The following is a 24,506-nucleotide window of genomic DNA, read 5'->3' on the forward strand; positions in this document are numbered from 1 at the left end:
GATGTCTCTGGTCCTTGTAGTATTTCCTGCTTTCTACTCAGAGTCTCCCTTAGGATCTCCTGCAGGGCTAGTTTAGTGGTCATGAACTCCTTCAGTTTTTATTTGTCTGGGAAAGCCTTTATCTCTCCTTCTATTCTGAATGACGCCCTTGCTGGATAAAGGATTCTTGGCTGCATATTTTTCCTATTCAGTACATTGAATATTTCCTGCCACTCCCTCTGGCCTGCCAAGTTTCAGTGGACAGGTCTGCTACTACCGTTATGGGTCTATTGTGTAGGGTAAGCCCGTATGTCCCTAGCTGCTTTCAGAATTCTCTCTTTATCTTTGTATTTTGCCAGTTTCACTATGATATATCATGGTGTTGACCTGTTTCTGTTGATTTTGAAAGGCGTTCTCTGTGTCTCTTGGACTTGGATGTCTGTTTCCTTCCCCAGATTAGGGAAGTTCTCAGCTATAATTTGTTCAAATAAGCCTTATGCCCCTTTTTCTCTTCTGGGACTCCTATGATATGGATGTTATTTCATTGCATTGGATCACTACCTGGCTTTCTTTTTACTTCCATTTGAGTGATAAATGCTTCTCCATCCCTTGACTTTCAATATACATGTGTCTTCTTGTCTGAAGTGAGTCTTCTTGTAGGCAGCATATAAACCCAGGTCTTCGGTTTTTGTCTTCTCTGTCACCCAGTGTCTTTTGATTGGAGCGTTTAGTCCATTTACGTTCAAAGTAGTTATTGATGGATATGTATGTATTGCCATTTTGTTACTTGTTTTATGGTGGTTTTTTGCAGTTCTTCCCTGTCCCTTTCTTCTCTTGCTCTCTTCTCTCTTGGGTCTGCTGGCTTTCTTTAGTGATATTCTTGGATTCCCCTTTCTTTGTTATTTGCATATCCATTATCAGTTTTTGATTTGTGGTCACCATTAGGTGTATAATATATATAGCATTTTATGTATATAGTGCTGTATGTTAAGTTGGTGGTTGCTTAAAGCACTAACCATTCTAAAAGCACTAAATTTTTATTCCTCTCCAACCCATGTTTTAAGTATATGGTGCCATACTTCACATCATTTTATTTTGTGAATCCCTTGCCTGAATTTTATAGGTACACTTAATTTACTGCATTTTTGCTTCCTATTCTTTTTACTCCTGCTTATGGTCTTTCCTTTCCTCTCAAAGAGTGCCTTTTAATATTTCTTGTAAAGCTGATTTAGTTGATGAATTCATTTGTTGGTTTGGAAACTTTTTCTCTCTCCTTCTCTTCTGAATGATAGCTTTGCTGGATAGAGTATTCTTGACTGCATAGTGTTTCCTTTCAGCACTTTGACCATATCATGTCACTCCCTTCTGAAAAATCCACTGATAGCCTTACAGAGTTTCCCTTGTATGTAACTGTCTTCTTTTCTCTTGCTGCTTTTAAAATTCTTTCTTTATCATTAGTTTTTGCCATTTTAATTATTAGGTGTCTTGATGTGGACCTCTGTGGGTTGATTTTGGGGGGGATTCTCTGTACCTTCTGGATCTGGATTTTTTTGTTTGTTTCCTTCTCCAGATTTGGGGAGTTTTCAGCTATTATTTCTTCAAATACATTTTCTGTCCCCTTTTCTCTCTCTTCTCCTTCTGGGATCCCTATCATACAAATGTTATGCTTGATGGTGTTGTTGAATTCCCTAATCTACTTTAATTTTTAATTATTCTTTTTTCTCTCTCCTGTTCAACTTGGTTACTTTCCATTACTCTATCCTCAGGATTACTGATCTATTTTTCTACTCCCTCTAGTCTGCTCTTTATTTTCTGTAGTATATTTTTAATTCCAGTTATTGAGTTTTTCATCTCTGGTTCATTTTTATATTTTTTATCTCTTTGTTGAGGGTCTTACTGAGGTCCTCCACTCTTAAGTCCAGTGGGTATCTTTATGACCATCACTTTTAGTTTTCTATCAGGCATATTACTTATCTCCATTTTGTTTAGGTCTTTTGCTGATATTTTGTTCTGTACTTTCATTTGGGACATATTCCTATTTCCTCATTTTGTCTAGGTCTCTGTGTCTGTTTCTGTATATTAGTAAAGTCACCTATGTCTCTTCCTGTTGGAAGTAGTGGCCTTATACAGAAGAGGTCCTATAGTACCCTGCAGCACAGTGTACCTTATTCACCAGAGCCTGGCATTGTTAAATATATCTCTTATGTGTGTTAGATGTTCCCTACTGTTGTCGCTGAGCCATGTTTGCCTTCTATCCAGCATCTGCAATGGCTCTCTTTGCCTGTTGTGGGCACGGTTTGTATCCTGTGTTGTTAGTGGGCCAGTCAAGGGCCATCTTGGGCTTGAATTAAGTTAGACCATGTGTTTTCCAGAGCTGTGGTAGCACCAAACTGCAGGGTACTCTCCCTGTGTTGTTCCCTGAGAAGCTTTCATCAGTAGGTGAGGCCTGCTGCCAGACCAGATGTCTGCCCCCTGCCCACTGCTGGGGCCCCGGAGACTAATGTGTGTGGTTGTCTTCCCCTTTCTGCTGGGCAGGAGTCAATTTGGATTGGTGCTGGCCCCCCTTGGGGGTGCTTGCACATTGCCAGGCTTGTGGTACCACTTTGGATGTAATGGTGCTGAGGGCTTGTTGGAGGGGGTCGGTTACAGGAGATGGTGGCACTGTTAACAAGCTAGGTGGAGAGTGTTCACACTGTGCTGGTTCCCGCAGGTGTCCTTGTATGTATGTTGTGGGGAGTGAGAGGGAAACGGCTCCTACCAGCTCTTTTGTTCTTGGAGAAGCCTCCTAAAGATACCTGCTCCTCCAGCACATGCTTTTGAGATTAGTAAATAAATCTCTTGTATACCCGAGGTGTTTTGCAAACTGCTGCTTCTCTGCCGAATCTCAGTGGGGCTGTTTGTTGTGCTTTCCTTTTAAGGGCAGAGACTTAGTTTCCCATTGCCCTTCCCAGAGCTGATCCTGCTAATTTTTAAAGTTCCAGGTGTTAAGTACCACTGGTTGTAAGAACTTGAGAAATTAAGCCCCTCTGGTTTTCACGGTCAAATATTGTGGAGACTTATCTTCCCAGTACAGGTCCTCTGTACCTGGGGTGCCTGGTTTGGGGTTTGTTCATGTCCTTTGTCCACCCCACATGCTCCCTCCTGTCCATGTCTTTGCCCTTTCTACCCTCTTCGTTGTGGCCTCTTCTATACATTTAGCTGTGGAGAATCTGTGCTTCTAGTCTTCAGTTGTTTTCTGGGTTATTTACACTGATATGGGTGTTATCAGGTGTATCTGTGGGATGAGGTGAGGCTAGGTGAGCCCATGATCCTCGTATTTCCAGCCATTTTCCCTGAAAGCTTCCCCCCACCCCCCTTTTTTAAAATTAATTAATTAATTAATTAATTAATTTACCTAAGTGCCTAAGAAACCTCCTGGACGGTGTTAAAGAGAAGAGTTGAGAGTGGACATCCTTGTCTTATTCTCACTTTTTGGGGGGAAACATTTGGTTTTTAACTACTAAGTTTGATGTTAACTGTGGGTTTTCGTAGAGGTGTTTTGCCAGAAGTAGAAGTTCGTAGAGGTGTTTTGCCAGAAGTAGAAGTTCCGTTCTATTTTTAGTGATTGCTTTTGTTATGAAAAGTTTGGGTTTTGTAAAAATTTTTTTGCTATTTACATCATTATGTGATTTTTGTTTTGTGTTTATTGATATGTTAAACAATCTTGCATTCCTAGGATCAATCTCACATGGTCATGGTATATAATTCTTTTCGTATGTTAGTGGATTTTATTTTGCTAGTATATTGTCCAGAATGTTTGCATTTATATACATAAGAGATACTTGTCTGTCTGGTTTTGGTGTCAAGGTAATACTGGCCTCCTAGAATGAACTGGGACGTGTTCTTCTCTTCTGTGTCTTTGAAGAGCTTATGAAGAATCAGTATTATTTTTTTCTTTAAATATTTGGGAGAATTCAGCAATAAAGCCATTTGGGTCTTTGCTTTTCTTTATGGGTAGTTTTGACTACTAATTTAATCTCTTTACTTGTTACAGGTCTATTCAGATTTTGTGTTTCTTCTTGAACCAATTTTAGTAATTTGTGTTTTATAACTACTGTAACTACTTGTCAATTTCATGTAATGCATTTAATTTATTGGCAAAAATTTTCTTTTAAAAATTCCAGTAGTCAGTAGTATGTTTCTTCTCTCATTTCTCATTTCCGTATTTGGATCTTTTTTTTTTTCCTTCATCAGTGTGGTTAAAGATTTATCAATTTTGTTATCTTTTCAGTGAACCAATCTTTTTTTGAATATAATTTATTGTCAGGTTGGCTTACAAACAACACCCAATGCTCATCCCAACAAGTGCCCTCCTCAATGCCCATCACCCACTTTCCCCTCTCCCACACCCCCCTTTTCCACCCTGTTTGTTTTCTGTATTTAAGAGTCTCTAGTGGTTTGCCTCCCTCCCTCTCTATAACTATTTTTTTTTTCCCTTTCCCTTCCCTCATGGCCTTCTGTTAAGTTTCTCAAGACCCACAAAGGAGTGTAAATGTATGATACCTGTCCTTCTCTGACTTATTTCACTCAGCATAATACCTTCCAGTTCCATCCATGTTGTTGCAAATGGCATGATTTTGTTCTTTTCATTGACAAGTAGTATTCCATTATATATATAAACCATATCTTCTTTTTTTTTAATTTTTTTTTTCAATGTTTATTTATTTTTGGGACAGAGAGAGACAGAGCATGAACGGGCGAGGGGCAGAGAGAGAGGGAGACACAGAATCGGAAACAGGCTCCAGGCTCTGAGCCGTCAGCCCAGAGCCCGACGCGGGGCTCGAACTCGCGGACCGCGAGATCGTGACCTGGCTGAAGTCGGACGCTTAACCGACTGCGCCACCCAGACGCCCCAAACCATATCTTCTTTATCCATTTGTCAGTTGATGGACATTCAGGCCCTTTCCATAATTTGGCTATTGTTGAGAGCACTGCTATAAACATTGGAGTACACGTGCCCCTATGCATCAGCAGTCCTGTATCCCTTGGATACATTTCTAGTAGTGATATTGCTAGGGTATCAATAGGGTAGTTCTATTTTTAATTTTTTGAGGATCCTCCACACTGTTTTCAAGAGTGGCTGCATTAGTTTGCATTCCTACTAGTAAGGTATGAGTGATCTGGTTTCTTTGTATCCTCGACGGCATTTGGTGTTGTCATTGTTTTTTTATTTTAGCCATTCTGATAGATGTATAGTAATTATCTTATTGTGGTTTTAATTTGCATTTCCCTGATGACTAATTATGTTGAACATTTTTTCATGCGCTTATTCTCTGTATATCCTCTTTGGTGAAATGTATCTTCATGTTTTTCACTCATTTTCTTATGGGATTGTTTGCTGTTGAGTTTTGAGAATTTTTTCTTTAATGTTTATTTTTGAGAGAGAGAGAGAGACAGAGTGTGAGTGGGGCAGGGTAGATAGAGAGAGGGAAACACAGAATCTGAAGTAGACTCCAGGCTCTGAGCTGTCAGCACAGAGCCTGATGCAGGGCTTGAATTCACGAACCGTGAGATGGTAACCTGAGCCAAAGTCAGACACTTAACCAACTGAGCCACCCAGGAGCCCCAAGAATTCTTTATATAGTAAAATATCAGTCCTTTGTCAGATATGTGGCTTCTAAATATTATCTTCCAGTTTGTAGCTTGTCTTCTCATCCTTTCGACAAAGGGTCTTCCAAAAGCAGAAGTTTTAAATTTATCAGTTTTCCCTGAGCTTATCAGTGTTCCCTTTTATGGATCATGCTTTTGGTGTCAATTCTAATAAGTCTTTGCCTAGCTTTAGCTCCTGAAGATTTTCTCCTATGCTTTTTTCTAAAAGTTGTATAGTTTTATGTTTTATATTTAAGGCCGTGATTCATTTTGAATTGATTTTTGTGTAAGATGTTAGGTTTAAATTGACTCATTATTTTGCCTATGAATGTCCAATTTCTCCAGCAGTATTTGTTGGAGCTTATCCTTCCTTCTTTGAATTATTTTTTTTATTAATGTTTATTTATTTTTGACAGAGAGAGAGAAAGCGAGCATGAGCGTGGGAGGGGCAGAGAGAGAGGGAGACACAGAATTCGAAGCAGGCTCCAGGCTCCGAGCTGTCAGCACAGAGCCTGACGTGGGGCTCGAACTCACAGACGCGAAATCATGACCTGAGCTGAAGTCGGACGCGCAACCAACTGAGCCACCCAGGCGCCCCTATCCTTCCTTCTTTGAATTGCTTTTGTACCTTTCTAAAAAATCAGTTGAGCACATTCTGCAGAGTAGACTCCTATGCAGTGATGTGGCCTGCAGCATAAGCTCTTTCCCCAGTGTGAAGAGGCAAACATTCATTGAGGGCCCAAAATGTTAAATCCCACAACCACACACATATTATACAGTGAGGCCACAGAGATTTTAAGAGGTAAAGAGATAAAGTGCACCTACTGTCTTACAGGTAGTGGGGAGATAGATTTGAACCTAGGTAGGTCTTAGTGCATGTTCTCTACTCTGTACACTAAGCTCTGCTGTCTCCAGTAAGTGGCCCTTATGACGAATTACAAAGGCAAATAAGTTCAGTAGAGAACTGGATTAGTGTTTCCAAATTACAGTTCTTAATTCATTGGTGGGGTCATAGTTATTTAGGGGATTCCTAATCAGCATTTGTTTTGTTTTTGAGTTGCTTATTTGAGACATTTTAAAATGTTATATTACAGTATTAGTAAGGTCACATTTGATATTACAAATCAGTTGGGTATACTTGTGTTAGTCTATTTCAGGTTTTTCTTTTCCACTGATTTATGTGTCATTTCCTCCACCACTACCACAGTCTTTTTTTTTTTTTTAAAGTTTTTATTTACATACCAGTTAGTTAACATACAGTGCTGTATTAGTTTCAGGTATACAATATAGTGATTCAACACTTCATACAACATCCTGTGCTCATCACAAGTGCATTCCTTAACCCCCATCAACTGTTTTACCCATACCCCACCCACCTCCCCCCTGGTAACCATCAGTTCTCTATAGTTAAGAGTCTGTTTCTTGTTTCTTTTTTCCCCTTTGCTCTTTTGTTCTTCTCTGGCTGACTTATTTCACTTAGCATAATATTCTCGAGCCCCATCCATGTTGTTGCAGATGGCCAGATCTTGTTCTTTTTTATGGCTGGATAATATTCCATATACCACATCTCCTTTACATCTTTCATCAGTTTGTACATCTTTTCATCAGTTGATAGACACTTGGGCTGTTTCCATAATTTGGCTATTGTAGACAATTCTGCTATAAACATCAGGGTGCATGTATCCCTTTGAGTTAGTATTTTTGTGTTCTTTGGGTAAATACCTATTAGGGCAATTGTTGGATTCACAGTCTTAATTATTGTAGCTCTAAGTTTTGAAATCAAATAGACTATTTCCCCACACTTTATTCTAATTTTGAAAAATTCTTTAGCTATTGTAATTCCTTTGCCTTTCCACATAAGTTTTAGGATAATCTTGTCTATACACACACACACACACACACACACACACACACACACACACACACACACACAAAACGTTGCTGAGATATTGATAGGAATAGCATTAAACCTGTAGATCCTTTGGGGGAAAATTGACATCTTTACTCTGTCAAGTTTTCCAGTACATGATATGGTATGTCTGTCCATTTATTTAGATCTTCTTTGGCTTCTTTCATCTGCCATTTGTAATTTTTGGCATACAAGCCCTGTGCATGCTTTCCTGTATTCTGGGATATTATCTTAGTTTACCCCAAAATGTGACAATCTAGCCCTGTGGTCTGCTTGATATGGGCAGGCACGAGTATGCAAATGGTCATGTGCCCTCTTTTTGTACATCCAAAGATGATCCTGGCTACCAGGATCTAACTGCACCATCATTCTCATTCTCCTGAACAGTAATATTTGTTATTTTAGTCTCTTACCAGTGATGTCTGATGCCCCAGCAAATGATGTTGCCCACCACTGTGCTGAAAAACTACTCCTGAGGTCCCAGCAGCGACACAGCTAACATAGACTTGGTTTGCACTCTGCTGGGTAGACCCTGAACAGGAGTGATGCCTCCAGGCAGGTGGTATGCTGTCCACCCAGCTCAGGCCCGGGCTTCAAGGGAACAAGGGCGGCTTCAGATGGTAAAGAAGGAAGAAGAGGATGAAGGCTACACTTCAGCGCAGGCTGCCAGGCCACAGACACTCAACCGTTCTGGCCAGGAGCTGTTCCGCCAGCTCTTCAGACAGCTTCGCTACCATGAATCTTCTGGGCCCCTAGAGACTTTGAGCCGGCTCCGGGAGCTCTGCCGCTGGTGGCTGAGGCCTGACATTCTCTCCAAGGCCCAGATCCTGGAACTGCTGGTGCTGGAGCAATTCCTTAGCATCTTGCCTGGGGAGCTCCGGACCTGGGTACAGCTGCATCACCCTGAGAGTGGTGGGGAGGCCGTGGCCCTGCTGGAAGAGCTGCAGAGGGATGTCGATGGGACACCGTGGAGGCTGAGGGTGAGCAAGTGTGTAGTACTCAGTGAACTCTGCCTGTCAGTGAGCCCGCTTGTCTAGAGGGACTGGGTTGGGCCTCTGAACGCTTAGCACTGAGGAATGCAGGGAAAGTCTTCCCTTCTCATTCCCACGGCACCTGAGCAGCAGAGAACTGGGCTCTGATCCAAGGACCTTTTAGCAGCAGCCCTTCTCGCCCTCCCAGAGGACAGTTAGCTCCAGGAAGAGGGTCAACAAGTATCCATAGATAACAGTAATGAGTTTTTGGACACAGTAACTTAGATTATGGGCGTCTATCTCCACAGACCCAATTTGACTGGATACTGAGTGGTTAAGCGGGGGTGATGTCTCTTGCTTGTTAGAGTCAGGACTCTTGGCTTCTGTGTGTCCGTTAAGACCTATAAATGCAGTGCACTCATAACATGTTCCTTCTTTCTTAGTAAGCTTTTGAGGATTTATTCTCTGCAGGGGTCAAGGGTAAGAAGAGTACTGAGGGTCAGCCCAGGGCCAGGAAATTGGAAGATTTATTCCACAGCCTCATTGTTCTTGCTCACATTCTTTCAGAGCCTCACATTATTGAAAAGGATATGCAAACAAATTTGTTCAGTGTCTATTTGAGTGCCTACCATGTCCCCAGTTCCAGCCTTAGACCTGGGAAACAGAGCTCTAGGGCTGGCAATAGAGCAGCCAGTCAGTTAAAGTGAGCTCTGTGTGCCCCTTGTGCTACACACAAGCAAGCCTCTCAGTGCTTCCTGTAGCTTGAGGGTTTTTTTTTTTTTAAAGAGGATTTATCATTTTTATAGGCTTTAAAATTTTTTTTCAATAAAAATATGTGTAAGTCTACATATATGATGCATGCATAAATGAAAGTTACCTTTAAGATTTTTTAAAATGTTTATTCATTTATTTTGAGAGGTGGGGGAGGGACAGAGAGAGGGAGAGAAAGAGAATCCCAAGCTGACAGTGCAGAACCTGACGTGGAGCTCAATCCCACAAACCGTCATCATGACCTGGGTGGAAATCAAGCACCGGACACTTAACTGACTGAGCTACCTAGATGCCCCACCTTTAAGATATTTGAAACGTATTTGGCATACTCTTCCCCCAAATATAATATGAAAATTAAGTCAGTTGAGTAACACATCTGACTGAACATCTACCAGTAAATGGTAATAAATCAATTCAAGGTATGACTTAGAAAGCTCTTTGCGTAACATTCGTTACTATTTTTAAAAATCTAAAAGAGCATTTATCATTTTTGCTGAAACACCAAGATGTTCAAAAGGATTGAAAAATAATTTATTAAAGCAAATAAGGTTCATAGTAGGTACATAATTGTAGCTTGGTTACATTTAACTCATTTAGAATTCGAAAATCCATGAAAACATTGCCAAATGTGCAGACAGGGTCTACCTGGTTGAAAGTAGTTAGAAATTAGAAAACAAAACAGGCTGGGAGAACACCTTCTAAATTCTGAAAAGTGAGCAGAAAAACTCAAAATGCACATAAAATTACAGAATCACCCTATGGTTCATAAGAATTGAGCAACTAGGGCCCGGTAATGTTCGTCCTTAAACTCATTGGGCTGTGTGCTTCCATCGTTAAGTATTGTTTCTTTATTCTCTTTTTGGTAGGGTTTGGGAGGACCAGGTTCATCATCTTTAAGATGTTTAACAGCCTCAGGCTAAGATTCGTCCATAGCAGTGTAGTCCGTGTCTTGGCCAGAGAACCAGAAAAAACTTACAGTTCATTAGCCATAAGCTTTCTATCCTCATTTCTCCATCAGGGATAGCCTTGCCTAAGAGACTGGAGCCATTTGAAGTCCCAGGGCAAATTGGCTCTTTCCAAGTGTTTGCTTGGATGGGCACTGTCATTTTTTGGATCTGAGACGACTTCTTTTATGGTCCCATGGCTGACCCTCACAAGTAATATTGCCTCACTGGTAGTGTTACTTACTATCTCAATCAGATTAATGTCTGGGAGCTGTCCTTTGAAGTCACTTTGCTTATCACTGCCTAGAACAGTCCCTGATACTTGGGAGATGTTATCTGTCTGCATCTCTCTTGTGAACCATTATCAATTTAACTCAGGGATAAATCTCTTCTCTCTCATTTCTAAGTTCCAGACCAGGGGTGGGGTTGAGGATTAGTGGGGAGGAGTCACTGCAGCACCTGAGGCCTGACAGCATTGCCTTGCTGGGTGTTTCCTATGCTGTAGCTGGAATCTGACTCCACCTGTCTCCCTCATGGTCCACATTAGAGGCCAGGGAGGCTGAGGGGTGAGGACGTCCCCCTTGGGCTTTCTCCTCCTCCTTTTCCCTCTACTTATAGATAAGAAAGAGCCTGGCGTGCCCTTCCCTGGGTCCCTGCCCCTAAAGATTGGCCATGTGGCCTCTTCTCTGAGTTTGCTTTCTGATTCCCATGGGGATTCTCTCACAACATTTTCTTCTCGCCAGGACCCAGCCCTTGCCCAGAGCCCAGACGTGCGTTGGATGGGTACAGGAACCCTGCGAGCCTCACAGATATGGCCCCCTGCTTCACCTCTCAGGAGCAGCTCTACTCTTGGGGACCACCTGGAGCCTCCCTATGAAATAGGAGTGTGTGACTTCCTGGCTGGGCAATCCGGTACTCGCCATCTGGCTCTAAGACCCCAGCCATATGCCACACGTCCCAGATTAGTATTGTCATTTCACCATCTGTCCTCACATGAGAATCCCTGTCTATCTTGGCCCTTAGCCTTGTGTCCTTTTTGCCTTCTGTGACCCATGTCCACCTAGACTTTCCTCCTCCCATTGTACCCCCCCACTGCTCACCCCCCATCCCTCAGTGGACATTGGGGAAATGTGAAATGGATGTTTAACAATAGTCCATACCTGCTCATGGGCCCAGGAGTCCTCTATGTGGGGGAAGAGTAGGCCTACTCAGTGGGGTGCCAAGAGCTGGGTTACCTTCTCTCATGGCTCTTTCTTCTCCTTCAGAGCCTCCTGTTGCCCAGGCTCCTGCTCTTTCCCAAAGAGAGGGGTGCCCAGGAGACCTGTTGACAGCCCAGCCTCAGGTGAGCCACAGGACCTTGGGTCCTTCGTGACATCCCAGCATTGCTGCCTAATGGAGCTGCTGAGGCTCCCCCTCATCTTGAGTCTCTGTGTCCAGTGACCTCACATCCAGAGACCTATGTCCTAGAGACCAGATTATCCCCCTTGAGCCCAGAGCTCTTCTGCTGTGTGATGCTCTTCTTTTTCACCCTTACCAGATCCATCTTGTTCTCACTCAGAGCCTACCCCTTTACAAAAGCCGGGAGCTGTAGACCGGCTCTTGGACATAGGACTATGTTTTTCAGGAGGCTGTGACTTTCAAGGACGTGGAAGTGATCTTCTCCCAGGATGAGTGGGGATGGCTGGACCCTGCTCAGAGGAACTTATATAGGGATGTGATGCTGGAGAATTATGGGAACATGGTTTCTCTGGGTAAGACATTAATTTCCCCATACTTCTACCCACTTTTACTTCTGCCTTCTTAGTTTTTGTTACGGTGCCTAGACGGGGGCCTGACCTGGACTTAGATCTTGGCTCTCTGTCACCTCAGGCTCTTCTCTTGAAGCATGGTGATAATGATGATTGTCATGCAGGATTATTGTTAAGATTAAAAGTCATATATGTCCAGTTCCTAGTTAGACATCCAAAAAAATGTTGGTTGATTTAACTGAGTGAGTTGTCACGTGGCTCCCACCTCCAGAGGATCCTAATGATTCTTTTGGCTGTGACTTCTTTCAGCCTCTTTTTTTTTTTTTTAATTTTTTTTTCAACGTTTTTTATTTATTTTTGGGACAGAGAGAGACAGAGCATGAACGGGGGAGGGGCAGAGAGAGAGGGAGACACAGAATCGGAAACAGGCTCCAGGCTCTGAGCCATCAGCCCAGAGCCTGACGCGGGGCTCGAACTCACAGACCGCGAGATCGTGACCTGGCTGAAGTCGGACGCTTAACCGATTGCGCCACCCAGGCGCCCCATCTTTCAGCCTCTTTTATCTCTGTTCAGAGCTGTTGGAAATGGCTGCCTGGGCCTCCTGTCCTAGCTTCTTCCACCAGCCTCCCTGGCCTTTCCCTCGTCCTTGCCAGGACCTGAGGCCTGAGAGGGTCCTGGAGAATAATTCTGTATGATTTATCCACCCTTCCATCTCATCTCATTCCCTTCTCTTCTGCAGTGGGGCCATTCACCAAACCTGTTCTGATTTCCTGGTTGGAGGCAAGGGAGCCATGGGGCCTGAATGTCCAAGGAGCTCAGCCCAAGGGGAATCCAGGTGTTGCCCCTGCAGGTGAGTTCCAGAGACCCTCCAGATCCTGCTTCTCTCACATCTACTCTTTTCTTTCTTTCTTTCTTTCTTTCTTTCTTTCTTTCTTTCTTTCTTTCTTTCTTTCTTTCATTTATCTCGGGTGGGGGAGGGGCAGAGAGAGTGAGAGAGAGAGAATCCCCGACACAGGGCTTGAACTCACAAATTATGAGATCATGACCTGAGCTGAAATCAAGTCAGATGTTTAACTTACTGAGCCACGTGGGCACCCCAACTCTTCTCTTTCTTAAAGTCTTTTATACCAAGTAAGTTACAGGGAATTTTGATGTTTGCTAGAAGGAAGATCCTTAACAGTGATGCTAAGGAATGCTGGGTTTTTGGCCTTCCCCCTCTCCAGACTGGCCTATTAGACATTTGTTTCTGGCCCTGCTCCTTCCCCAGAAACCCTTTCAGTAAGTGTTCTTGCCCACTGGAGGGCTTCACTGTTGCAGTCTTTTCCAGTCAGTGATGGTCCTCCTCCTCCCTCTGCTGCACTCCTGCTGGCCCGTAGGCCGGTGCCTGTCCCTTTGTGCTATGAAGAGCCCTGATTCCACTCCAGCTTCTCTTCTTTGCCCCTGCGATAGGCTTGACATTCAGTTCTTTCATCCAGTCCTCCATGGATCCCTCCCCTGGCTCTTGTGGACCTTCTTACCCTCTTATGCCAGGACTCCTCTCCCCTCTTTTGCTGTTTAACACTCACTTTTCAAATCTGTTTTTCAACTAGATGTGATTCCTGCATATGTCTAGCTTCTGTGCCCACCTTGCTTCTCCTCCTCCCTTTCCTGTCATCTGGAATACTCTTCCAAGTTTTGCCTTCCCTGATTCTTTGGTAAAGGTATTGGTAGTCAGGCAAAAGCCTCACCACCCAAGATTGTGGCATTTTTTTTTTGTCCTTTGGTGCTTTCTGCAGTTCCAAGTATGGGGAAAAAGTACACTGTCGTTTGTTTTATTTTGTGTCAGGAGGTGAGCTCCAGATTAAAACAAACAAGTTCGTCTTAAAACGTGAACCTTTGGAAGAAGCAGAAACCTTTGCTGTGCCATCAGCATGTTGTGTGATGAGTGTTTCTGAGGGAATCAGGCTCAGAGAACCTCTTGAAAAGAAGAGCAGGCTAAAGCAACAATGTGGAAGCCCCATACAATCAAGAGTTAAGAAGGAAGAGACCAAGTTCAGTCATAGGACAGCAAAAGAATCTGAAGAGTCAGGAAGAAGTGCTAGTCTTAATTTAAAACATGCTACGTATTTGAGAGTTCCCAGAAGAAAGCGATCCCTGAAACATGGCTGTGGCAGACACTTCAGAGGGAGTTCATACCACTACGATTACAAGGAATATGGGAAAGGGCTCAGGCGCATCGTTGGCGGGTTTAGCCTCCATCAGAGAATTCATGCTGGACTAAAAGGGAATGCAAAGGATGTACATGGGAAAGATTTTCGCCTTAGCCCACATCACCAGCGTGGGCAGAATCTTCACATGGTGGAGACCTCGTATAAGTGCAGTGACTGTGGGAGGGCCTTCAGTCATAGCTCTCATCTCGCATGTCATCAGAGACTTCACACTCAAGAGAAACCATTTAAATGCAGGGTGTGTGGGAAAGCCTTCAGGTGGAGCTCAAACTGTGTGCGACACGAGAAGATTCACACTGGAGTGAAACCTTATAAATGCAGTTTATGCGACAAGGCTTTCAGACGCCTGTCTGCCTACCGCCTACACCAGGAAACCCATGCGAAGCAGAAATCTCTTGAGTCTAATCAGTGTGAGCAAGCTCTCACCTGTGGCTCAGGATTTGCTAATCATTTGAGAGACCAGAGTAGGGGGAAGCTTTTTGACTGCAGTCAGTGTAGGAAATCATTCCACTGTAAATCGTATGTTGTTGAGCATCAAAGGGTCCACACTCAGGAGAAGCCTTATAAATGTACCAAATGTAGGAAAACCTTCAGGTGGAGATCAAATTTCACTCGTCATATGAGAATGCACCAGGAAGAAAAGTTCTATGATCAAGACAAATGTAAGGACTTCAGACTGGCCTCCAGCTGCGGTCAGCTCCAGGGTGCCCCTGCTCGGGAGAAAGCCTTTCCATGTCAGCAGTGTGGGAAAACGTTCACTCGGAAGAAATCTCTCATTGATCATCAGAGAATTCACACAGGTGAGAAGCCCTACAGATGCAGTGAGTGTGAAAAAGAGTTTACCCATCGGTCAGCCTTTATTGCTCATAAGAAGCAGCATGCCATTCGAAGAAGACCCGAGGATGGGCCATCTTCAAGTCAGGACACAGTGCTCCAGGTTCCTCCGAGCAGTACAGAGGAAGCCTACAAATGTGGCCAGTGTGGCAAAGCCTTCCGCAATCACTCGTTCCTCCTCATCCATCAGAGAATTCACACCAGAGAAAAGCCTTATAAGTGCAGGGAATGTGGGAAAGCTTTCAGATGGAGTTCTAACCTCTCCCGACATCAGAGGATTCACTCTTTGGAAAAACAGTACGAGTGCCACGAAAGTGAAAACACTCCAAATCTGCAGCCGCAGATCCTCACTGGTGAGAAACCTTTTTGGTGCCAAGAATGTGGGAAAACTTTTACACGCAAAAGAAGTCTTGTAGATCATAAGGGAATACATAGTGGAGAGAAGCGCTATAAGTGTAATCTGTGTGGGAAATCTTACGATAGAAAACATCGCCTTGTTAATCATCAGAGAATCCACACTAAAGAGAGACCTTTTAAATGTCAGTGGTGTGGGAAAGATTTCATTGGAAGACATACTCTCCGCATTCATCAAAGAAAACACACCAGAGTGGCACAGTCTGAATGCAGCCTGGCTGCATTATCTTCCTGCCAGGACACAGGGGTGAGTTTACAGGAATTAAAACCAAGTGGGGAGAAGCCACTTGAAGATTCTGAGGAAGCTTGTGACCAGAGCTCCAGGCTCACCGGACTCCAGAACATACCCATTGGGAAAAAGTGCCACAAATGTAGCACCTGTGGGAAAACTTTTAACAAAAGCTCACAGCTCATTAGCCACAAGAGATTTCATACCCGAGAGAGGCCCTTCAAATGCAGAGAGTGTGGGAATACCTTCAGGTGGTCTTCAAATTTGGCTCGGCATATGAAAAACCATATTAGAGATTAGCTTGGGTTTTGACAGTGGGGGGAGAGGGGTTCCTAGCTGCCCTGCCAGAGAACCCTTAATTGTGGGCAGTGTGGAAAAAGCCTTCACAAAGGGTCCAGCCCTTTCTGTTTTTGAAGCTGGTGGCAGAGAATCCTGAGGTCAAAAACTCAGGGCATTTCCTTTCCTACCTGCTGGGGAAGAGCAGCAACCTGTTTTTGGGGGCCCTTCTGGAGGCTTGGGCCCCAGGAGTGGCCTTTGCACAGTGGCCTGGAGCTCCCCCAGACTTAGGTATAAGTCTAAAGGCAGATACCATTGCCCTGTGTTGTTTGATGAAATGTCTGTGGTGTGATGGGCTGCGGCTGCTGGGAAGGGGCCAGTTGGATACTGTGGTGGTGTGTATTCTATTTGATCTCACAAGTTGCAGCAGCAGCAACAGCAAGAACTCCTAGTCTCCCCAGTTGCCTCCTGGGAGTTCTGGCTGCAGCTTTGGCCTTCACGCCTTGCTTTGGAGATCTGCCACGGGCATACAGTTGTCTCAGTGGCACGTGGAAGAGAGCAGGGTTGGACTTAATCACCTGGAGAATGGGGCTCTCCCAGTGCCCCATTGCTGTCTCCACCCACAGTCCACAGGGTCAGCAACGGGCCATGTGTTCCAACAGAAATGTGCTGAGCACCTTCCATATGCCAGGCACTGTTGTGTGTGCTAGAGACCCAGCAGTGACTGGAATAGACAAAAAATCTGCTGTCTTGGATCTTTACAGACAGTGAACGAATGAGATACATAGTGCTTCGGATGGCGATATGTGTTGTGGACAGAATGAATCAGAGAAGAGTGAGAGGCAGTGCTGGATTAGGAGGTGGGTTGCGATTTTAAGTAGGCTAGTTAGAGAGGGCTTCAACTGAAGAGGTGAAACTTGGTCCAGGCACAGGAGGTGGGGTCTTGTCTGGTATCTTGGAGAATAGTAGGGAGGCCCTTGGGCTAGAGTCGAGGGAACCAGCAGAAGAAGGGGCCCCAGAGAGCTGGTGGGCCAAGTGGCGTGAGCACCATCGAGTCCCCCCAAGGGCCGGAGCTGCTTCACAGGGAGGTATGGAGGTGGGGAGCTTTGGGACAGTTTTGAGTTTAGGAGTAATGTACTCTGTGAATTAACATTTACAAGGGTTAACCGCAGACCCGGGGACTCATGCAGTTAGTTATCCCTGCTGCCAGTTTCCATGAATGGGACTATCTCCTTTCCCCTCAAAATATCTGAATTTTCTACAAGACTTACAGCTCTCAGCAACAATTGTAAATGTTTAATTATTGCACTTGCATCTGTACGGGACACTACGGGACCCTCTAACCTTCATGTAGCCTTCTTCTCATGTCAGATCCGGTGCTGGCATCGGGTTCAACCCAAAGGTACCAGTTCACATGACTGATGCCCTCTGGAGGAAAGGTGGCCTGGTTGGGGGGAGGCACCCCCATCTCATTTGCCAACTCGACTTGAAGCACATAGCAAGAATCAGCTGGTGGTGTAAGGGTAAAGGACTGATTTTTCTAAAATGTATGTAGGTAGCCATTACTTCTGATTATTGAAGAGCTCACATTATGAATATAAGAATAAAATATCTCACTTGATAGTAGAGCACCATCCCAGACTATGTTTTACTGCTGTGAGTCAGGGTACACCTGGTGGACAGGCCATCTCTTATAGTAAGAAGAAACGAACCTAAAAAATGTACTTTCAGTACAGTACAAGTACTCTTATCCTTTCTGGATTGTCGTAGGTGGGTGAAAATGAAGGCTTTGATGCTTTGTGGTGATGTCACATGGAATAGGCAGGGGTGGGGAAGAGGGAAATAACTGCGGCAGATCCATGTTTGTGTTCTGGTCCCCATTCAGCTTTGTATTCAGGAAGGTTCGGTCATCCTGGCTCTCCCATTCCTTTCCTACAGCAGCAGCTGCCTCTGGCCTGGAATTGGGTGTCCCATCACTGGTAAAGTAGCAAAAACTGGCTCTAGAAGTGGCTAGGCAGGGACCAGAGACCCATGTACTGAGGGCCCAGGGTCATGGGAAGGGCCTTGGAGTTATCAGACCTGAGTTCAGGCTCAGTGTGACTTTTCTTGGCAAAATGATCCTGGACAAGTCACTGAACATCTTCATCTATTTTCGGGTGTGTAAAATTAGAGTAATCAAGCTCCCTGATCCTAGGAGTGGCAAAAGAGGACTTGGTATACGGGACCCTGGGTTAGGTAGCTGATATCTTGAACCAGAGCCCTCCGAGAACTGTAGCTCCATATCAGTTTCAGCTTCAAATCAGTTGGTGCTACAACCAAGGAAATACCCTTTTCTGTTCGTATTTTCACCACCCTCCCACAATTCCTTGTGCCACTGTCACCTCATAGAGTTCATGCCCCAATAGGGGTTTTCTACTGCCATTTTTATAAAGTGAGACATACTTACTTTTAAACATTCACACCACAATTTGAAATGTTCAAAGAAGTAAAAATCAACAGAAATCCCTGTATGCTGAGGTAAGACTTTAATATCTTGGGGTTGTGCTGATGGAGTCTGTTTAATAACCTGAGTTTTTAAATAATATTAATTATATGAGTAATACATGATTATTCTAGAATTATTAGTAAATACAGATGAAGTAAAAGGAAAAGGAGAAAAGTCTTACTACTTAGAGCTAACTGCTAAACATTTTGGTGTAATCAGTGTTGGATTTAACTTCATTGCCTGCCCCTGAACACCCTTGGACTGGCCTGCTTTGTGCTGACTCCCTTCTCCACGAGTGTAGACCCTACCCATGCTCTCCCAGGTCCTCACCCTTCAAGGCCCGGCCATCCCTACCCCTCATCCACCTAAGGCCTCTCCCCTGGTCCCACCTCTCCTTGTGCCTGTATCTTACTCTGCAAGTATTGTCCAAGTTTCCAGGAGTTACGCCTGCCACTGCAGCCAGACAGGGTGCTCTGGAGGCCAGAGCTGGGTGCTTATTTGTTTGCCATGCCGAGGAGATTTTGCACAAAATTACCTCTATTAAGGAATATGGAACTGAGTTTAGTTCAGCTAAGTCAGAATTGGAGTGTTTTGAAGGGACCGCGAGCACAGTGTTGATTGGAGGTCCCCCACCGGCACACTAGTTAGCAGCTCAGCGGTGCAGTTCCAGTTGACATCGTCTGACTGCCCCAGCCACCAGTTCTCAAGTCGTACCCCATCTCGCCCTAGAGAACATGCAGTCTTCTTTGAACCCTTCCTTGCTTTCTCTTACTGCCTAGGAAGAAGTGGAGTTGGGGCTGGGGAGAGCCAGAGGGCTGGGAGCCCCCAGAAAAGAGTAGGTATTAGAAAGTCTGAATTGGTTGTTCAGTGTGGTTAATCCCAGCCTCACTGACCATCAGCCCACCCAGAGGCATGTACAGAGAAGAAAGCACAGGAAGTGTCAGTTAATATGTACCATCTCACACGCCTCAAGATGACAGGTTTCTGTAAGCCCTTGCATGGGCATGTGTGTGGGACAGCAGGATCTGACTGTGGTGGGAGTGGAAATTGTAATAGCTCCTGTACCAGGCAGCTTGCAAAACCTTGTAAAGTTGTGTGTGTCACCAGCAGCTTCACTCCTGGACAAATCCTAGAAGAACTTCACATGGGGAGGGACATCTGTGTAAAACTGTTTATTGCAGTACTGTTTAGGTAGCAAGAGTGGGAAAAACCGAAATTTCCTTCAACAGAAAAGCAAAATAAAATAAAAGGGGTGGTTCTTGCTACTTTGGGAAGTGAATGTGAAAGAGCTAGTTACATCTTTCAACATAGATAAATCAAAAATGCTGAGAAAGTTGCAGAAGCTATGTACAGTATACCCCATTTATGTCAAATTAAATGTGTATCTGTGGGCACATTATTTAAACTTGTGTTTCACTTTTTTAATGAAATGGGATAGTAGTTGCCAACCTCACAAGGTAATTTGGGGAGGGGGGATTATTAATGAAATAATGCATGTAAAGTGTTTTGGTTAGTGGCTGGCATGTAAGCATTGTTGGCATATGGTAAACAATGTTGTTATTGTTTTGCACAATAATATATTCCTGTGGATTCAAATTATATGATGAGTATAAAATCATGCATTAAAATGTTGTGTGAAAATCGTGTTCTGCCTTTCCAGGGTGGGATTTGCAGATAGAATCAGGGAGGGTACATGGAAGTTTCAGTTGTGTTTTTATTTCATTTTAAATATTGATGTAGATGGGTCAACATGTTGATTAACAGGATAGCGTGGGTTTTTTTTTTAACTGTTTGCTTAAAATACTTAAAAATAAAAGTGTTTTTAAGCATGGGCTCTGTTATCTCATGACTTTATAGAAATCCTGGCCCTACCGTTTATGAAATGTTACTTAGAGTGAGCCATTTAATCGCTCAAGGGCTCCAGTTTCCTCACCCACAAAAATCTGTAGTAACACAAATGGCTACTAGTAAAGGAATGGTTGAACAGTTCTGGTCCCACCTGTGATGGAATACTACACATCAGTTAAAAAGAATGAGGAAGTTCTCCATGTATTGACACATCTCCAAGACAGGCAGTTTATAGGAAATTATAAGGTCTATTTTCTTTAACCTTTTTGGCCTAAGTCTAGCAAGTGAGGTCAAAAGCTTTAGACTCAAGAGTTTAAGAAATGAAAAAAAGAAAAGTTTAAGAAATGGGATCCTGTGGATGGAGATGCTTAGCCATTCCACTTTATTAGGTAAATGAAAAAAGGGGAGTAAATGTTTATGCCCAACTGCCACGCATGTTACGTTAATCCTAACAACCCTGTTAAGAATAGCAAAGAGACTTGTATCACCCAGGTTATAGTCAGGAGTCAAAAACCATACCAATTATTTTAAGAAAAAGAACTTAGAATTGTGTTCAGTAGGTATATCTAAGTAAAAAGCCAAAAAAACAAAAAAAAAAACTAATGTTCATGGAGGTAGTGACTTGAAACCTGGTACCACCCCAGGACGGGGGTGGGGGGTGCTGTAATGGAGTCTGACCCCATTTTTGATGTTTGACAACTGACAGCTTTCAAGCCCTCCCCATTTTGCCTCACATCTGGGCCAACTGGTAAGGAAACCAGGCACTGTCTTAACACTTGAGGTGAACTTTATGCAAACCATTGCCCTGGAAACCCACACCCCTAACCACAATAAAAATCAGAGTCACTTGCCCTTCCTTGCAATCAAGGCCAACTGGCTGGGGTGCCTGTCTTGCTCTTCCCAGAGAGCCGCATTATGTGAAGAATAAACTTTTTCATAACATCCTGATGTGTGTGGTGTCCTTTGTCTCAACATCTGAATCTGTTTGGGGGCACAGTATTTATCCCACCTACACAGGGCAAGCTACAAAGCAGGAACAGAATTATAAAAAGGTAGGACATTGGAAGAGAGCACCTGTGGGGCTGAATTCAGATGTATGCAGAGATCACTGCTGGGCTGGTGTTGGTCTGAATCAAAAGGAGGGCCTTATGATGACAGAACTGCAAGCTGGACCCAATTGCTGCTACCAGAGGGAATTGCCACTGCTGGAGTGAAGGAGCATTGGAAACAGGAAACAGTGCCTACGTAGACATGAAAACCAGGAAAGGATTCCCCTCTTCCTCCTTGTATTGTTAAGGTTCTCCAGAGGAACAGAACCAATATATGTGTGTATACACATAGAAATAGATTTATTATATGGAATTGTCTCGTGATTCCAGAGGCTGGCAAGTCAAAAATCTGCAGGATTGGCCAGAAGACTAGAGACCCAAGAGTGCTAATTTTCCTGTTCCAGTTGAAGGCTGGCTATTGTAGAACTAGAAAGAGCCAGTGTTGTAGATGAAGTCCAAAGGCAGCCTCCCAGAGAATTCTTTCTTGTCCCCGGGAGGCTTTTTGTTCTATGCAGGCCTTCAACTGATTCATGATGAGGCCCACCCACATTATGGACAGTAATCTGCTTTACTCAAAGTCCATTAATTTAAGCATTAATCTTATCTGACAGCACCGTCACAGGAACACTCAGAATAATGTTTGTTCAAATTAGGCAACTTGTCACACGTAGCCAAGTTTACCCACAAAATCAATCACAATACTTCCAACACTGCAGCTTTCCTTTTACATTCCTCAATGCTAGAGCCTAGCAGAGAAATAGCTGGCAAAATGGAGATGTGGATTACAGAGTTCCCACCCCATCATTTCAAAGCATCTATAGAAGAGTGGGTTTTGAAGCAGAGACCAGTTAACTGGCACAGCTTTCCTAAATAATTTTATCTTAAAAATTTCTAGGATGTTGACTTAAAACTTTTGAGACCAAGAATATTATTTTTAAAAAAAGTTTTATTTATTTTGAGAGAGCTAGAGTGTACAGGAGGGACAGGGAGAGAGGGAGAAAGAATCCCAAATAGGCTCCACAATGCAGGGCTCAACTCACGAACCTGGAGATCATGAGCTGAAAAAGAGTCAGATGCTTAACTGACGTGAGCCACCTAGGCGCCCCTCAAAATGGAGAACATATTTAAAGATATTTCTGCTTAAAAACATTTAATTTACAACAAAAATGAATACATTTAATAAGTTTAATAAATTTAACAGTAAATTTATGACTTTAACAAAACACAGACTTCTTATTTGCCTCCATTGGAGCAGTAACTTAGGTGATAACCCCCCAACAGAGCTTAGGGGAGAGCATATAGCAACTCCTATAGCCCTGAATTCTAAATGAATGAATCAATTAAGAAGGCAAGGTTGCCTCCATTTATATCTCATAGTTGAGCCATCTGTCTTTGTTCCCCAACTGATCTGTAGCCACATTACATCAAGCTTCTTGCTATGAAATCAATTTAAGCTAGGTAAGGCAAAGAGAGTGTATGCATCCTCTGATTAAGTCATAGGATGTTTGTTTTCAACAGATGGTTGTTATTGGTGTGAACCCAAGAATTGGGTCAATATATTGGATACAGGTAGAGAAAATTGGCCTAACTATGGATGTTTTACCATCATGACTTGGGGTGTTTTTTTTTTTGTTTTTTTTTTAATTTTTTTTTCAACGTTTTTATTTTTATTTTTTGGGACAGAGAGAGACAGAGCATGAACGGGGGAGGGGCAGAGAGAGAGGGAGACACAGAATCGGAAACGGGCTCCAGGCTCTGAGCCATCAGCCCAGAGCCTGACGCGGGGCTGGAACTCACGGACCGCGAGATCGTGACCTGGCTGAAGTCGGACGCTTAACCGACTGCGCCACCCAGGCGCCCCGTCTTGGGGTTTTAATGAGAGCAGAAAGCAAGCTGTCCTTGGATACATCATTGAGGTTTACTTAAAATGGCCATGGCAGGTTCTCCCTTGGTGAGAAGTCTAAAGAGTCCATATGTACATAAACCAATACTAAATATTGAAGTCAGCAACCCAAAGGAAATGTACTTTTATATTCATACAAACATTTCCATATACTAGTTATACACATATACTAGTTATACTAGTTCTATATTCATATATAAACAACAAAGTTTTGGGGGATATCCACAAATATTTCTTCCTTTTGATCTATTTATAATCAAAACAATTACTCTTTATACATATAGAGTTCTATCATCAGATCTTCAGCTGAGAAGCTCATTCTACCAAGGTGCATTCTAATGTGAACATAAGCAGAACTTTTATATGTTAAAAAAAAAAGAGAGAAACAAGTAGCATTTGCACATAAGAAGGAAGTCTGGTTGGAGTCCTTGAGAACAAGCATGGTGACTGCATTGTCATTGGAAGGAGCTATGTTAGGTAAGACTACTGTAATTCTAATTATATGAGGTGACTTGTAGAAGAATGTTCCAACTGATAAACCATGGTCATGGTCCTGGAGTAATCCAATGTCCAATAAGAATTGGTGTTTTCCTGTCCTCAAATGTTTCATTCACACATTGAATGTTTCATTCAACCCTAGAATGACTTTCCACCTGTAATTGGCCACATTAGTTGGAGCTGGTAATCTTTTAAAACTGAAATGGAAGAACAACCTATTAAAGTTTTACTTGATCTGAATATGTGGAAAATCTCCAGGTCTAGGGAATATAGGTCTGATATGAATCACCAAAACAGAGTTACAACTCATCACTCAAATCCCAGACTTAAGCTAGTTCACAGACCCAGAGCAGCTTGAATAAAGGATAGGTAGGCCCCTTTGAAGCAGGACCCTATGTGTGTGTGTGTGTGTGTGTGTGTGTGTGTGTTTTAGAGAAAGAATTTATATATAAATATAAATATAATATATAAAATATATAAATATAAATATAATATATAAATTATATATATATATATATATATAATTTTTTTTAGAGAGAGAGAGACATCATGAGCAGGATAGAGGGGCAGAGAGAGAGAGAATCCCAAGCAGGCTCCCTGATGTGGGGCTCGGTCCCACGACCCTGGGATCATGACCTGAGCTGAAATCAAGGGTCAGATGCTCAACTGACTGAGCCACCCAGGTGCCCAGAACAATTTATATTTTGAATTTTCCTCATCTTCTTCCAAGGCACCCAAGGACATTTACCAGTGCATCAGGAAGGGCATATAAACAGACTTTTCTGGGATTGCCCAAGCCTGGTTCTGAACTGA

General features: G+C 43.3%; 1 protein-coding gene across 2 annotated transcripts in view; it reads left to right on the forward strand.

Moving 5' to 3' along the window:
* The window catches only part of ZNF445 (zinc finger protein 445), a 32,726-nt gene extending 11,541 nt beyond the window's left edge, over positions 1–21,185 (forward strand). The window contains exons 2-7 of one of the 2 annotated variants that reach the window (XM_025913278.2): positions 7,922–8,496; positions 10,946–11,114; positions 11,468–11,544; positions 11,827–11,953; positions 12,690–12,800; positions 13,776–21,185. In XM_025913278.2, coding sequence (XP_025769063.2) covers positions 8,062–8,496; positions 10,946–11,114; positions 11,468–11,544; positions 11,827–11,953; positions 12,690–12,800; positions 13,776–15,934 — 3,078 coding nt within the window. In that variant the 5' untranslated portion in view covers positions 7,922–8,061 and the 3' untranslated portion in view covers positions 15,935–21,185. The remainder of the gene's footprint in view (positions 1–7,921; positions 8,497–10,945; positions 11,115–11,467; positions 11,545–11,826; positions 11,954–12,689; positions 12,801–13,775) is intronic. The other variant, XM_086720267.1, reaches the window with a different exon arrangement.
* Positions 21,186–24,506: the final 3,321 nt, after the last annotated feature.

This window comes from Puma concolor, chromosome C2, assembly GCF_028749965.1.
Source record: "Puma concolor isolate L17-30 chromosome C2, mPumCon1.1.hap2, whole genome shotgun sequence".
NCBI classification, from domain to species: domain Eukaryota; kingdom Metazoa; phylum Chordata; class Mammalia; order Carnivora; family Felidae; genus Puma; species Puma concolor.